This window comes from Eimeria tenella, genomic scaffold, assembly GCF_000499545.2.
Source record: "Eimeria tenella Houghton genomic scaffold, Eth_scaff79, whole genome shotgun sequence".
NCBI classification, from domain to species: Eukaryota; Apicomplexa; class Conoidasida; order Eucoccidiorida; family Eimeriidae; genus Eimeria; species Eimeria tenella.
Window position 1 is genome coordinate 83,969 of NW_013543453.1, and position 16,078 is coordinate 100,046.

Consider the following 16,078-nt stretch of genomic DNA (forward strand, 5'->3'; position numbering starts at 1 on the left):
TTTGGGAAATACAGCAATTGCAGAGAGGTGGGGTTCCCGAAAATTAGGACTACTATATGTCGGGAGAGCCCAAACACCCAATTGCAGGACAGGCTACTGCGGGGGAGCGCCACTGAGAAGCTGATACACACAGCGCGGGGTAGCCAACTAAGTAAAAGCTATAGTTCCTGTCTAGGGAACCCTGCGTATGCTGCAAGGGATGCTCAACACTCAGATACCTGGTAAAAGCCCGTTTTAGTGTTGGGAGAACGGCTCCTCACGGGCTTAGAGATAGAAAAGTTGAAAAGTATCAAGGTTGAAGACCTATGCGATATCTGTTGAGCAAGATTAGCCTGCACAGGAGCGATTGGTACAATGACTAAGGTGCCACGCTGGACGTGGCATTCCCTTGTTTGGCTGTGCATGCGCGCGCTCTAACCGAGTTTGAGAAGATGCGCTTGAGCCATGGAGACCCACGCACATTGTTCCATGTCCGTGCTTCAACGCTTCCCGCAGTTCTCAGTTGACAACGAAACTTAGGGTAACGAGGGAGCCTCTAGCTTTCCATTGGTGCGGGCGTTGTATACTACGTGTAGGTACGAGCCGTGGCTCACTGGTAGGCGACGCGAAGAGTGGTTCGGACTGCGTCATTCAGACGCACTTTGCCTTTATCTCCTTTCCATCTTTGGTGCTGTGTAGCTCTAATTTTGCGCAAAACTCAGGCGGCATTGCCGCAGCTGCAACACTCTATTTTATTTTTGAGCTTTCGTTGAAGAAAGGAGCATCTCCCCATGACCGTGACGCCCCAACGGGACCTTTACAGTCTTATGCAAACAATCTTCGCCGCGCGTGAAGAGCAGTTTTGTGAGATATCTCGGAGGGGTATCAGCAACTTGCAAAAAGTCATCCGCGTTTCTTGGAAGGATGGCGGATCCATCCTGAAGTAGATGAGTAGTCATGGCAGCGGGACTCGAAATTGGGGTACAAGGCTTGAAATACGGCTGTGTAGTGGAAGCAGCGCTATGGGAGTGGAAGAGTGGGCGATAGTGGGCAGTAATTGAAAATTTTGAAGGCTGGAACAAGGGAGCGCCAAAGGCCTTGCGCAAACATGCATTCTTCACAGAGTCTCCAGCGCGATCAATTAAAAGATATAGCGGCTAAGTGTAAAATTTCACTTCTTGTGCGGGCGGGGTCTTTCAGAACTAGCAGAACAGGGAATTCTCCATGTGTGGTCACATGCGAATCACAGCGCATGGAAGTCGGTAAGATCGCCGATCACTAGTACCCGCTGTTCCTTGTTTCTACCGGATCCATGCCTGTTCCAATGAAAACCTGAAGAAAGGCTCAGTTTTCTCAAATCAGCGTTTCTACTGCTTTCTTTGACCCTTCACGCTGAAACTCGAACACTTCGTGGTTCTGGGCTCCATGGTGGGGCCCGAAAGAGGCCACTGCCTCCAACAAGAAACGCTTCGTCTGTGCGTTGCCTTCTCTTGTAAACATTAATGCAGTTTAGAAGGTCTCGACATGCGTAATCGGCGTTGCACTGTGGGTTTCTGAGGATGGAGTTCGTGATTGGGGACCAAACTGGACTATGCAAGGAACTATCTTGGCTCTCCAACGAGACACGTCGCACTCGCATCATCAAAAAAGCAAAGCAGAGCCGTTCTCTGGGAGTCACAACATTATGCTGGTCTGGGACTCCAAGGTAAGCAGGTACAAGCCTGTAGTTTTCCGGTTGCAACGAGACTGGCGTTGCCTCTTTATTGTTTGAAGAACAGAAGTTAAAAATGCTTGCTAAGTTGGCATTTTGTACGTAGATTGAGTCTCACTTAGCGGCTAACTGTTTAGTGACTCCGATCATCAGAAACAGTCAGCGTGTTATCAGAGTCAAACTAGACAAGCTTCACCCCTGATTCCGTTGGTGTACTGTGTGCGCACGCGCAGCGGCAATGAGGTATCAGAGATTGCAGTTGGGCGTACGTGTGGCTCCGTTGAAGCGTTTGCCACATCTGACGTTGTATGTGAGGCTGCAGTGCCTGCCACAACGAGCTTGGGGGAACGCACTCTGGATGAGCCTTTGCGGTCATTCCAGCTGCCGTCAGCGCCTGTACACATTTCAGCGATAAGCTCAGAGGCGGTGCGCGCCTATACGCGGTCGCTTTTGTGCAAATCATGGTTAGGAAGTGGTGTAACAGCTGGCGAAGCTTCTATGCGGACTGCGTTGCTTTCAGCAGCAACAGGTGGTGCAGCTAATGCCGCAGGTGACCCATCCTGCAGCAGTAGTTCAAGACTCTTGCTTGCCGTAGGCGAGGAAGGTCACGCCTGCGTAGTGGAGTGGGAGGGGATCTATAACGTGCGTCTTGTTGAGAAGCCAAATGAGTCAGTGCAACAATGCGCACCAGAACATGAGGTCGTCGATAGGGGGGAAATGGAAGTCGGCATAAAGTTTCTTCCGATCGGAAGAAAAACCAACGAATGCTCTTCTTCTGTGCAAGAGGCAGCAATGGACACTCCTCCTTGGTGCAGGGCTGCGTATAAGCTTCCAGCTCCAATTGCGGCGGCCAGCACTAATCCTTTGTGCCACAGTCTGCTGGCTTTTGGGGGGAGGGAGAATGATGCAAAAGTTGTGGATTTAGACTATGGAAAGCTTTTGTGGTCGGCAAAAAACGTGAAGCCCAGTTTTCTTGGCCTTCGGTGCCAGGTGGCAGTTACCCGAATTGAATGGCTGCTGCCGATTCACCCCATGGTAATAGCTGTGGGAACTGCGAAAGGCGCACTGCGTTTTTATGATTTGCGATGCCAGCGCAGGCCAGTGCTAGAGGTGTGTGAAGCAACACAGGAAAGACGGCCTGTGACAGCCCTGTGTGTCCGCCCGACAGCTGAGGTATTGCAAACTAAGACACACATGAGGATCGCTTTAGCAAGAGCTGCAGAGTCTTCGGCGGTTTCCGTTTGCCGCGATGTTGCAACGGAACATTTGTCATCAAAAGGTTTTGACAAAGACGGTCAATATTCTAAATGTAAGGGGCCTTCTGAAGACCAAAAAGGTCCCAGCTGCGATGCCACCACAGCAGCTGATATAGCACAAGAAGTGCTCGCACGTTGTAGTGGCAAGGACACCGCCACTGTATACTACGCAGACTCATATGGGATGATCTACGGCATAAGGGTGCAGGGTGGCTCAGCCTTGCTGCGCCTTGCTGACAAGACGCTTCCTAAGTATAATCCATCGTCATATCGTTCTCTCAGTAATCAGCCTCACGCAGATCACTCTGCCGAAGTAAAGCGGAAGCTCATTTCTGCGATGTTGGATAAACAAAGAGGAAAGCTGACATCTAGGAAAAATGATCATCCAGTTTCAGCCGCTGCTTGCAGCGACTTGCAACTTGCCGCAGTTTCGGTGGGAGGATATAAGGAAGCTATGGGGGCTATTGTCGGTGAGTGCTGCTTTCTTTTTGTGCTCACTAGGCACATCAAGAATTTCACGGAGCTTCCAGGATTGCATTTTCGGTAGCATGTTTTTTCTGCCTTACAGGATTAGGACTGGATCCAGCTGGGGAGTTTCTTGTGGCTGTGGGCTTGGGGCGCTATGCATACGTGTTTGATGCAAAGTCCCGGAAGCTACGCGAAAAGGTGAGGATTTTGATTTGTTTGGCTGGCTCATGTGTGGTTGATGTACATAGAAGTCTAAAGCTAAGTCTGTGCATGAACAGTGTAGTTGCTTTTTGATGCAGGTTTTTCTGAAGCAAAAGCTTACGTGTCTTTTGTCTGGAGGCGGAGTAGGGGCTGGAGGAGTCAAGCGATGTACGGCTACGAAAGGCAGCGCACACACAAAACACGAATGTGGTAGCAGCTCAGATCTCAACAGTTCCGGTGAGGAGCAGGGCAGCGAATGTGATAATTCCATTGATTCTGAAGCGGCAACTGATGATGAGACAGAAATTAGCCGACGTCCTGTTGAAGCTGCGGGTGAGCCCTGCGTGCTCTCAACGAGCTCATATGATGAGCAGTTGAGGTGCAGGGCCTCAGATTCCCAGGTTCACAGGCGCACACAACATGGCATGCCGAAAAAGCGAAAGCGCTCCATTCATGAAGGCGGCGCTGCACGTTGATAAGCGGCGTGCTTCGAAAAATCACAAATCTGTCGTAGACAACGTACGTAGCAATGCTCACTTCGAGTGATTCCGCCTGTAAGCTGCTAGCAGGTGGTCTGTAGTCACCATGAAAATTTGCAATAGATTATTAGCTGCGTCTCAGCAACTAGTCTTCTTGGGGGCCGTTTATTAGCACTTGATTCAGTGAGAGCAAATGAACGTACGCCGAAATAGGGGTACGTGGAACTATTGTGGTGTAGCGTTAGGAACTAGGCGCTGGCCACCATGCAAATTAGCCACTCGTTGAATGAGTGAACATCAGCACAAGCAGTTCCGTGCAGTGGAATGCTCCCAGAAGAATGCGAGCTTGCTTCTATCTGAACGGAGGAAGATGCTGAGCGCCCTCATTCGATGAAACTCAACTGCTGCATGGAACCGCCGCAAATCAACCACGCGAAGTTCGAGCACAGAAGCGTGCATTGGAAGTTAGACCTGAGCTGTGTTTGGGCTCAGGAATCGCCTTAGTTCTGAGTAGAAAGCGTCTCTGTACGTGCTGCAGGGACCATTTCATCTGCCATTAGGGTAGTGCTCAGATTCCATGACTGTAGGCCGTATTGCCTGCTCTGTTGAGTGCGCTACACGAACGGAATTTCTGCAGCGCAGGCTGTCCGTCCGTGTTGTCAACTGCTGCTCCACTGGCGTTTTTGCGCAGCAAGTAGGGTGCGTAGCCTTTCTGTGGAGGGTTGATACACGTCTTCCCCAATAAGGCTCCGGAACGCCAATTATGCAACGTGATACTGCACAGCTTATCGGCGAGGCGAACAGTATAACCTAAGTGCACTGCGAATCCCTCACCTAATGACAACACTTCATAGGCCGCTTCGGGTACACCTTTCCCCTTCTGCCTACGCTTGGTGGGAGCTGAGCAGCACCTAACGGTCACATAATGGCTGCCGCTGGAGCACGTACAGAGATCCCCTTTTCCCCTTTTAGTTAGGGGAAGCTTATATGCCTTCCTGAGATCAGGTTTATTCCTGCATGTGCCCACAAACCTCAAGCACGTACAACTTAGCCACACTCGAGTAACTATTGTCACGCCCACGCCACGCAGTACACCCCCGGCGCTCGTTAGTTTGACTTTCGCATAGCTAATCTTACTATAATTTTTCCAGACTGTCGATGACTTCGGGGTGAATTTGCAGCGTGGTGGACCCCAACTTTCATTTCGCAGGAAGGTGTTGACTACTTACCTGCTCCAGATGTTGTCTCTGCGCAAGACTGCGCGGCCGGCTTAAGGGCCTTTTCCGTGCCATTTGTTTTCACATTTCCTTTATTCTCGCGCAGGTAAAGGTGTTGGGCTTTCCTGGTAGTGCACACAGGGGGCCTGCACTATGTGGGTGTTGCCTAGCAATCTCGCTTAGCCATCGAGGAAGCCGCCATGTTTCAACTCTGCTTTATTATGTCTTGACTGGTAGCGAAAGTGCGCAGTACCCCTGTGCCCGGCTTCATAGTCCCTTGGCTCACTATCTTTGTATGATAGTGAGCCAAGGAGTCGAGGGAGATGGCAGAGGCTTTTAGCACTCGACAATAGACCACCACGCTCATTTTCTACTCGCAGGACCTCTCACCTTGCTTTTCAGCTTTAATTGCTCGAGCACACATCGGTAAGGAAGTGCTGCCTACCCATACAGTATCAAGCAGTTCAGCTGTCTCCCGTTTGCGGAAACTAAGTTGATCGCATGCCAAAAGATAAACAGCGCAGTGTTTGTAGCAAAACAGGGGCACTTCGGCAGGCGTTCCGGCAGGTAGCACGTCGAGAAGCACTACTCGGTGTTCCCATAATTCATCGAATATAGCCATAGGTGTATTCTAGGCTTCATTGGACTGTAGACACCCTTCAAACAACTAATGCGCAGGCGAAGTAAGGGCCACTCCAACTGTCGTTGTCTTCAACGTATATGGCAACTGTGGAGACTTTCACATTAACTTTTATAGGGGCAGTCTTGCTATGGAACACGAGTACAGATACGGAGGTCCCTCTTGCACCTCATGGAGTTGTGTTTCTGTGGATTATCACTTTGGGTTGAGTCAGCGTGACGTAAATCGCTTGCATCGGATTACGGTGATTACCTAACTCTGCACATGCTTGCTGTACTGACTCCCTGATTGGCGCTTTCGCCTTTGTTCTCGCATGAGACTTGTCAAGCAGCAGCCTGTAGCAGCCCCTTTCACACACTTCTGGATACATGTCTCTACAGAATATCACACGGTTGCTTTAAAGAGGTCTCTGGTCTTGGTATCTCTGACGGGGTACCTTACTTCCCAATTTTACTAGTGCCCAATCTCGGTAGATCTAAGCATGTGATATACTCGTAGATTCTCAGCTTAGCAGACGTAAAGTACCGGCCACCCATATGTCATTTAAGCGAATCTAGCGGAAGATCGGACCACAGGAAATTCATCTCACAAGGCTGTCTCAATGACATTCAGTACAGCATCAGATCACTACCCGTGACGCAGCACAATCAAATGGCAATAGTGCTTTGTTGGTTTAGGTGAAAACACACAGCATGAGAAGCTGCCGAGCTCTAAACCGTAACCGTCATACATAAGCCGGACAAACAAAACCACAGGAAGCCCCAGCGTTCATTTTCGCTTCACTTGTGGCTAGCGAACTCCACGCGAATGACTGCAGTCATGCCTATCTTAAGCAGCGAGCCTCAGCCATCATTAGTCTGCACTTCACACAGTAGCTCTCGTCACAGGTACAGCACGCTCTCAAGTACACCTCATTGTTTGAGACCTCGTGGATTCATGACTATTCCATATTTGACTGGGAATGGAAATACGGTAACTTTCAGCGGGCCGCAGCCAAACTGTTGGTTTCAGTTCCTCAACTCCACCATCAACATCTAAGGGTGGTGCACGAACCACGTCTAGTGAATCTGGTGAACCACCAACAGATAGCCAGAGTCCAATCAAGGGGCGGCATGTGAAGTACGTCTCCACCAGAAGTACATCTCACCGTCAACGGCTCCACAGAGCACATTTACTTTGTCGTATAGATTTTAGTGACGTAGACCTGCCTATGCTTTCAGCCTTTCCACGCAGTAGTGGAACCTTAGGCTGTCGCCCTGCATACGGTCTCTTCAGTCTTTAGTTGTCCTACGGGGATTATGTAAAGTAATACAAGAGGAATTAATTTTTCTGCACCATCAGGCACGTTAGCCGTGTCAACGAGTTCCGTGTGTCCTGGGCATCCGGTGCAGCCCTATACCGAAAAGCTTCCCGTTGCGCAGGTTCATGTGTACCTTCGACGCAACCCGCGGTTTTACTTTGTCATTGGTCCCCCAAAAGTGCCAACTGAACTATCAGGAATAAATCCCCGTACGGCCAGTACCTGTACTTCACGAAGTCCGTTCGGTGCCTACCTCTGCTTCTGCCTATCTTGAATGCACTCTAAAGGCCTGCAAGAATACGCCTATTACCTAGATCGAACAAATCAGTTGGGAGGCCAGAAGTGATGTACACCCCTTGAGCAGAGCTGAACTTTGTTCATAGCAATGACGCCGCAGTGTATCTAGGCCACTACAGGGCCGCTAACAGCCACAAGGAGCAGCCTGACAGATCAAGGCCCAAGTTCCGAGCACTGTCGGTGCTCTGGCTTCCCCTCGTACTATGCCATTTCTGCATCTTGCTCCGGTATCTCCTATTTCACCTTCCGGAACCGCTCAGGGCCTCGTGTGCACCGCTGCAGCTTGACGTTAATTCGTAGTGTTACTCTCAACGATGAAAAAAACTATAACAATTGCGTATCACTCCGCAGCAACACAACATGTCGCAGAAGAACGCTAATCATGGTTACATATCCTCGTGACTAGTGGGAACCTTAGAAGGGCAAAAGAGAACACAAATTGCCTGCCCTTCGTCGTAGTTAAAGGCCTCATGGAAAAATGCAATTGGAATCCGACATCAAATTATTATCTAAATGATCCATGGTAGAAGATAGCATTTGTTACTTATTCCTACCAAGGAATAAGTGGGTAACTATGAGATTTTGGCGTAAGGAGCGTTTACGATACTTCACGATATAACGTCGCGTGCCTTAAGGCTTCCGTGAGTAGCTAACGTGAGTAACACCCGCGATCCCTCGCAACTGCGACAGGTAATGCGTGGCAGAAAATACAGAAGCGGCTGATCACACTCTGGGATCTTTCTTTCATCTGCAGAAAACCCGCGTTCGCTGATTTCGGAACCTTAACACGCCCACACGGCCGTTCGACTGCAAAAAAGAGAACCGCAAAGATGGAGGCGCACTTGGCCTCACTTTCCATAAAACTATACGCTGTACCCAGCATTCTGCTGCTGCGGTGAGTCTCGTTGAAGATAGTCACGGCTGCCCTCCTTGGTGGACGCACTATGTCACGACGAGTCGAGTTTTGAAGTTGTGCTGTAGCTGTGCCTGATATTCTTTTGGCGAGTTAAGGACCGGAGGCACTGCTCAACAGCACACAATTTTTGCTGAATTTCTAGCTGCACTTGCAGCAGCTGTCGACCTGTAGCCGACCCAACAACTCGACTGCAAGCTTCAGCGAATTCCTTGACTGCAATGACCACAACAGAGGGCAAACAACCTTTAAGCACATAAGTTTCCACACGTGAGCACCACAAAAAAACGTATTCAATTGAACAGTTCGCTTGGAATGTCTTGGAAGAAGCAGCAACTCGTACGACAATAACTCGCCTACCAGTGACAAACTGTATGCCCCGCTGATGGTACATGCTAAGAACATCGAACGCCTGATAAAAGGGGATACGCGCCTCCTGAGTCATAACAGAAAGTGAAAAATGAAACGAGCTTGTTAATTCTAACCATCCAAGCAGGAAATGAAACGCAAGCAAATGCACGCGTCAGAAAGATGTGGCCGAAGTGCTGCAGACTTCCGACCTGGAGTGCATTCTGTACGATTGGATTACGAAGAATGTCCATGGGTTGATGTCCTCCGATCCGCAAGTATTTCAAGCACGTGCGAACGCTGATCCCATCCAAATGCAGGTTATCCGGCAGGTGAGCTCGGGCTTGAAGGTTTTCAGAGTCTGTTGCGCCTTCTGTCGATGGACGAGCCGTGCTGTCTTCGCTGGCAACTCCCGTTAGCTTCCGTTCAAAATAGGCACCCGCTGCACACATCGGTGCTCTGGGGCTCTGCAACGCAGAAGCCGCCGACTGCGTGGCCATGCTACTGCTGGCACCCCCGTGGCGCCAAGGGGTTAGAGTTTCGCCTTCTCTAAGATGTGTAGTAATGATGTAATCTTGTCCTGAGTCTGCACATGCAGAGCCGCTTGTTGCATGATCTGAATTCGCATAGGTGAAGGTACTGCCCTGAGAAGATAACGTTGATACTGATACTGCGGGCCTCATGCAGACGAGAAACGATGTCTTCTCGAAGGCTGATAACAAAAGTTTCTCGTTCTGAATATCTTTCTCCAAGTCATCCTTGTAGTTCGCCTCTTTTAAAAGCCGATTAGACATGTCCACATAGGCGTCGAGAATGATGCCTAGCATTACCACGGCAAAAAGAAAAGTAGGATGGCGAATGAGTACTACTCTGTTATCATTTGCGCTGCTTCTAAAACACTGCACTACTTTCAACGAAAAATTCTCGTCAGGCTTGTTAATTTGAAACCCGGCTTGCATGCAAGCGCTCAGCTGCTCACCTGTGACAATGTTCAGTAGGGTGAGCGTCGTGAAGCATATATACGCCACGAAGAAGATACGGCTAAAAGGATGTTTTTCAGCAGTTGCTGTAGCCACATTGTTCCAGCCTGCATATCATTTCAAAGCGCACTACATGTCTGCCGTTAAACAGGCCAAGCTGGCGAGCAGGAGCCACCTTGGCTAGCATTCTCGTTAATGCCGCTCCCAGCAAGACTGTCACCACAAACACCCCCAACCGTGTAGACTCGCCTTCAAGAGTCAGCACCGTGAACAGAGTGAACATGGACAGCACTAAGTTTCCCCACAGCAGGCGCATCTCTGCGTCATCTTCATCCTGAGATTATGAACGCAAGCATACTGTAGAAGCATTGTAGAAGCATTAACTGTGTAGAGGTTCTTCAGCTACCTTTCGCGCCTTTCGTGGACACACAGGCGACTTGTAATCTCCCCTTCCCTAGCTTTGCCTATACGCGATTAATGACTCTTCTGTAGTTTGCTATCAATCGAATCAAAAGCTTCCCCAGACATGTGGAGGATGAAATTCGAGAAAGCTACGCACATAATAGGCCCAGGTACAGAAGATCGCACACGTGTAGATGACGACCAATACGAACAACGCTGTCCATAAGAGGGACCGGAGGCTGTGAAGGATGCCTGAAGCGACCATCCAAAACACCACACGAGCAAATAGCCTTGAGCTGATAAATGCACACTAAGGCATATGCATGAGGGTAAGCGAATGCAGTAATTGCATTCATGTCGGGAAATTTACTTCTCGTAAGGAAAAACAGCTCTTTGCAGGAGAAGGCGAGGCGGTATATGCGCGCGAGCTGCACTGTGTCCAGAGCCTGAAATTAACAGCCATCAAGAAGCAACAGAGCCAATCTCCTGTTTCCACTAGTCTTAAAAGGGCCTCCTACTTTCGTAACAAATAGTGTCGCTCTCAAGGTGTAACATAGCCCGCAGGCTACCTTACTCAGAGGCGTGCATATCTTCTGAGCTACGCATAGCATGGCAAGATATGCAGGACAAATTCCCGAGAAGTGGTAGCATGGGTCTGCAGTACTCACTACGAGGGCAATCTGAACGTCTCCGACTATGAACTCGTTAGCTATACCAATTTTCCATTCCAAAGAATCTGGATCGAAGATGCGCATCCCTAAGCCGCAAACGTTTGTTAGGATGCAGACGCGAAGAAAAATGGCAGACAGTCCCACCAGCTGTAGGAACGTGTCAAACAGACACTGCCGGTCCTGCGAAAAGCGCTTGAGCCCCATCGCGCGGGCACGTAGAGCCGTTTCGCATGAGAAGAAACACCAAAACAACACGTCCGCGCAAAACAAGCATATAAATGCAGTCTGCAGGCGCAAAAACAAATTCCGACACGACAGAAGAATATGAGGTAGTAACAGCATAACCTATGTGCAACACAAAGATCTACGATGGAAGGGAACTGCTCACACGCTGGAACCCACCTTTCTGGCTGGGGGGAAATATGTGCTAATTCCATATTTCAACGCAGCAAGCACCACAACGAATGTCACTAGCAGTCGAAAAGACGATAAGGCGATGCGTGATTCCTGAGAGCTCCAACAGGGGCAAAAGATACCGCCACGCCTTACTGCATCTAAAATTATACTAATTAACGACTGAACTGCACCAGGTCCTATGCCGCGTGCTCGTTGCTTCGCAAGCACAGCAAACTCTGTAAACCCCTGCGCCTCAAGCACTGCGCCATGAGCAGTCCGCTACGCTCACAGAGCCCCTGAGAGACCGGCAAAGAGTCTCGTCCACGCCAAGCAACCAGCAAAGGGAAACTAATCTTACGGGTGAGTTGATCCTGAAAAGCCGCCTAAACTCCCTCTCAACCCCCTCATCCCTCGCCGATTCCACAAGCCAAAACGACGTGGGCTGACTCCACTGCAGGCTTCCTGCCACAAACTCCCCCTGCTTCTGCTGCTGTTGCCTTAGCAAGTGATATGGCCCGCCTCCACGTGGTCCACCAACAGGCATCATGAATGGACAGTCATCGCAACTGGGCACTTTCCGCTGACCTCCGGGGATATCCGGAGAGCAACCAGCCCCTCCTGACCCTTCACAAGACTCTGTACATGGCGCCATGCGCAGTTGGCCCCATGAAGAGCCAGCATTCTGCATTACGAAAAAGCCACTGGGAGCCTTGGCCTTGAGAGATCGGCAAACTGTGCATCGATCGCCAGACTTCGCGTCCTCTACTCCCCGTGGTGCGTCACAGGGAGAATCGCTCGGCTGCTGCTGCTGCTGCTGCTTCTGCTGGTTCTGCTGCGGTGACGATGCCGGCGCCGATGCGGGGCTCTTTCGGGCAGCTATTTTACTGGGAGGCAGACTATGGGCACCAACGGTGCAAAACACAAGGGGCCCGTGAGCTTTCCTAGGTGAGGATTGCACGTCCCCGTTGCTGCTACTGCTGCTGCTGCTGGAGTCTTTGCCGGCGCAGTCAGCTTGATCGATGACATTTCTGAGAGCTAGTTCATGGCCCCGTGGGGCCCGCTCCGCGTGCAGGGCCCCCGCCTCGCGACATGAAAGTGTCCCAGCTCCAGGGCTACTTCCGGCACAGCTACATTGACCAGCCAACGCATATTGTCTACAGAACTCAGTGGCCCCCAGCGACTGTTGTGGCTGCAGCATTCTTGTTCGTGCAAGTTCTGTTGTTGCCACCAGAGTCTGCCTAGGACCCTTTGAATTTACCGGACACAGAGCTTCAGCTTTCTGAGGAGTCTCAGATACATGGCGCTCAAAGCGGCCCTCATTATCATGCGGGGTGGGCCCCACTTTCTCTTGAGGCATCCTGTGTTGCAGCAGAGTCAGCCGGCGTGGGATCGGTTTGGTGTGATGGATCCCGCTGGGGCTGCTGGGCGCCCCTGCAACTACTCTTCAGACAGCACTCCATGCGATGGCGTAACACGGTCTCATGTTTTCTGCAAAAGGAGCCCGCTGGCCAGAAACCTTCAGCAGTGACAGACCGTCAAAACCATGTAGCGCCAGCGCACTGGGGGGAGCTCCCAGGGCCCAGCGCCTGTCCCGCTCCCCGAAGGCACAAACTCGCAATAAAAATGTGTAGTGAATTGCGCGCGGACAAAAATAAATGAACATAACTTTCACGTTTGCAGCGGGCGTCAACGTCTAGCGCGAGCCCCTCCAACTAGATTCTGGTTGTTGCTGGAGTTAAACGGAAAACAGGCTACTTCTCGGGAAACGTGCTTGTATACGCCAACACAGTGTTTAATAACGGCAGGAGTTTCGCAATTTTGCTTTGCTTGTCGTAGCGAGGCTTCTCAAGCTGCTTAGGGCTTGTGGACTGCAAGCAGCTTGGTGGGAGCGGCGACTCCGTCGTGGAGTGTCGCTACTGTTATAAGGTCGCTATACCTTTTTCTTTCTTTGAAAAAGGTACTTTGGTATGTAGTAGCATACTAAAATGCTTGTGAGTTAGCTGCTCAGGGAATCAATATAGCTGCGGCAACCGGAAGTTATGTAGCGTAGGCGGCTACTTCACCAGGGGAAGTCTCTAGCGGTCACTTACACTCTCCGTATTCACCACACAGGTAATATTCGCAAAATGTAGATGGTTTAATTGTTTATCCTGATTTTCGTTTCCCTCGGAGACCCCTGAGCAGTGGAAAGCAGCCGCTACATTCCAGGGAGCTCTCTGGAAAACCATGAGCCTTACGAGTAAGCAAGTTCAGCTACAGAGGGCTTTGGAAAAGCAAATGCCAACGTTTGTAGCTGTACGTTTTCATCGCATATTATCAGATGCAATAGGATCATTGCACGGCAGCATTCGCCTGCAGTCCTGCCATGCAGCCAGGAACGGGCATCTACGCATGCAGAGCCAAGAGAAATCCTATGCACATGGAACAGTCGAGGTGACGTTTCTCGTCACCGATAAGCCTCCCTGGCGTGTCGTGGCCTAAATGCTTGTTCCATGTGGCAGCGCCATCGTAGAGTATGTAAGTTACACTGAAAAAACAGCCCCGCATTCAGTTACATTCGTTTAACATCCCTGCATTTCTTGCGCTTCAGTACTTCGACCCAATAGCTTCTTATCATTGCTTGAATTTCTTAGATGGAGGCTTCTGTGTGCTTCTTGAGGCTCTTACTGTGTTTGTGGATTCAAGTAGAAGTTTCATGTGGGCTAAAATACCAGCAGGTAAAGGCGCGAGTATAGCAGTGCAATAACTACAGGAAGTTTCATCAAGGAAGAAAGAAGGCCAAGGCGGCGATCAGAGGAAAAAGGTTAAGAGACAATAGTGTGGGATTCAAATTTTACAGCGAGGGAATATGGCAGAAGGAATTCCTCTGCGTCTTCGAGCTTCAGTGCCAGCCGAGTACACTTTCTGTTGCGTTTCACGCAGTTTATTGCATGTATAAGAAACCCTATTGACATAAAGACGAGATGCAGTGTGAACGACAGAGCGTTCATGATACAAAACTACGGTTAAAGTCGACAGAGCTATCCATCTGGCTCTAGGCTGTGCCCACGGGGAACTACACCGTGCGCCAGTGTCTGGAATGCATTATGCAGCTATAGTGGTGTGTGAAGTGGACTGTTGTTGAATTGTCTCAGGAGGTTGTCTCAGTGGTGCACCAGTAGCGCCTTTTGTTTGCATGTAACACTGCATCAATATGGTTTAGGGCCCTCGCTTTATATTGCGCTCTTAATACTATGAAGCTACGCCACACTAGTTTTGGCACCTTAATTTACCATTGTTGTATACATGCAAAATAGGCCTTTAGCGTGCTTGTTTTCAGAAGCCTCTAGAGTACTTGTTTTCAGAGAAAGACTCCACTACTCTAGAGCAGTTACGCACCCGCCTGGTGATAATTCCTTAAACATTTGCTTGGTTACAGAAGGCAGCAAACTGACTGTGGAGTGACCCTTTGCTCCAGTCAGGACCGCCGAAGGCATCGCAGGTAACGCTTTAAAAGTGGACATAGGTCCTTTTGACTAAAAATTACTAAACTACTACTTACTAAAAATTTACTAAATGTATCATTTTCGGGGACAGTAGTAGGAGAGGTGGCGGCTTTCGATGAAGCAGAACGAGAGGACGTCTCAGGGGTTCCGCCGCTTCCCACAGCATTAACATCACTCTCGCCCTCACTGACAAGCATCCTGCACACATCTTGTGTACTTTTCTGAGCAGTATTTGGCTTTTGTGGGCTTTTATGGGATGCCTCATAGAAACCTATGGTCTTTTACGTCCACATCACGACAAAGCTGCAATAAAAGAACGCTTCATAGCCCACGTGGCTACAGCCCTTCGGCGTCTGTTTGCGTTTCGGCCCGTCATTCCATCTATTAAGTGGTGGTGCATGAGCATATAAAAGGCGCTATAGTAGCTAACTAAGACTATTTCTGCTGCACAGAGGTGAGCTTGGTTGCCGTTCCCTTGTACTAAAGGCACGGGGGGCACAAAAAGGCCAGAATGATACTGAAGGCCTACATTTTAGCCAATGTTTGGCTTACAGCGTTAGAAATTTAGTTCATGGAGCAACACTTGCCCGACCAAGCACGCAACAACAGCGGCGCGCTGGAACCGTCCCCGTTTTTTCTTTCTGTGCGTGCATACTACTGCACACAAAAGTATTTTAAAGTGTGCATATAGTGAGTCCGCGTCAGTGGCCGAGAGATATTGCAGGGATCCCCTTTGCGACTAAAGCATTTGTTTTGCGGATAAAGGTCCCTAGCTCTTCTTTTTAGAAGCATGCTTAGCCCAAAGCTAAGGTGGCCAATTCCTGTACTCTGAGCAAGCTCGTTTTTGACAATGTGCTGGTTCTTTCCACGGCCACAGTGCCGTTCGACCCTGTTGTGCCTTGTAATGCTCTCATTAAAAGAGCCTAGAGTAATTGAGCCTCGGCCAAACATATGCGTGGGTGAGTAACTAACAGGGAGCAGCTCGTATCTCAGCCATATGCAAACGGCTAAGCACGTAAGATAATATCTGCACAGGCCAGTACACCTAGAAGCGTGATTGGAACCGGTCTATCTAGTTGAAGTTGCTACTCTAGGGTATTTCTCCCATCAAGAAGAGTTCATTACGCGCCAGTTAGTTTAGGATTTACATGGAGACGTATGCTAAGTTCAGGCTTGTGCCGCTGCTTCACAGAAGTGCCAGAAAGCAACGTGCAAGTGGGGCCCCCACTTGAGAAACACTTAAGAGTGAAAGCAAGGGGATTCGAAGCCAAAAAAGATAACTAAGTTCTATAGCGACATTTGAAGGACCCCAAACTGGTTTACCGCTTTGAAGGA

The 16,078-nt window shown here is 49.8% G+C and overlaps 2 protein-coding genes across 2 annotated transcripts; one reads left to right on the plus strand and one right to left on the minus strand.

Moving 5' to 3' along the window:
• Positions 1-1,538: 1,538 nt before the first annotated feature.
• Positions 1,539-4,091, plus strand: ETH_00027925 (uncharacterized protein; the record flags this gene model as incomplete). Its single annotated transcript, XM_013378229.1, has 4 exons — positions 1,539-1,684; positions 1,924-3,416; positions 3,515-3,612; positions 3,714-4,091. The coding sequence occupies 4 exons, from the start codon at positions 1,539-1,541 to the stop codon at positions 4,089-4,091; spliced, it is 2,115 nt and encodes a 704-aa protein (XP_013233683.1).
• Positions 4,092-8,490: 4,399 nt separating this feature from the next.
• On the minus strand, positions 8,491-12,615 carry ETH_00027930 (Chromosome I, complete genome, related; the record flags this gene model as incomplete). The annotated part of the gene is made up of 8 exons (XM_013378230.1): positions 8,491-8,570; positions 8,822-8,897; positions 9,022-9,629; positions 9,789-9,896; positions 10,378-10,443; positions 10,562-10,637; positions 10,860-11,147; positions 11,617-12,615. The coding sequence occupies 8 exons, from the start codon at positions 12,613-12,615 to the stop codon at positions 8,491-8,493; spliced, it is 2,301 nt and encodes a 766-aa protein (XP_013233684.1).
• Between the last annotated feature and the right edge of the window lie 3,463 nt (positions 12,616-16,078).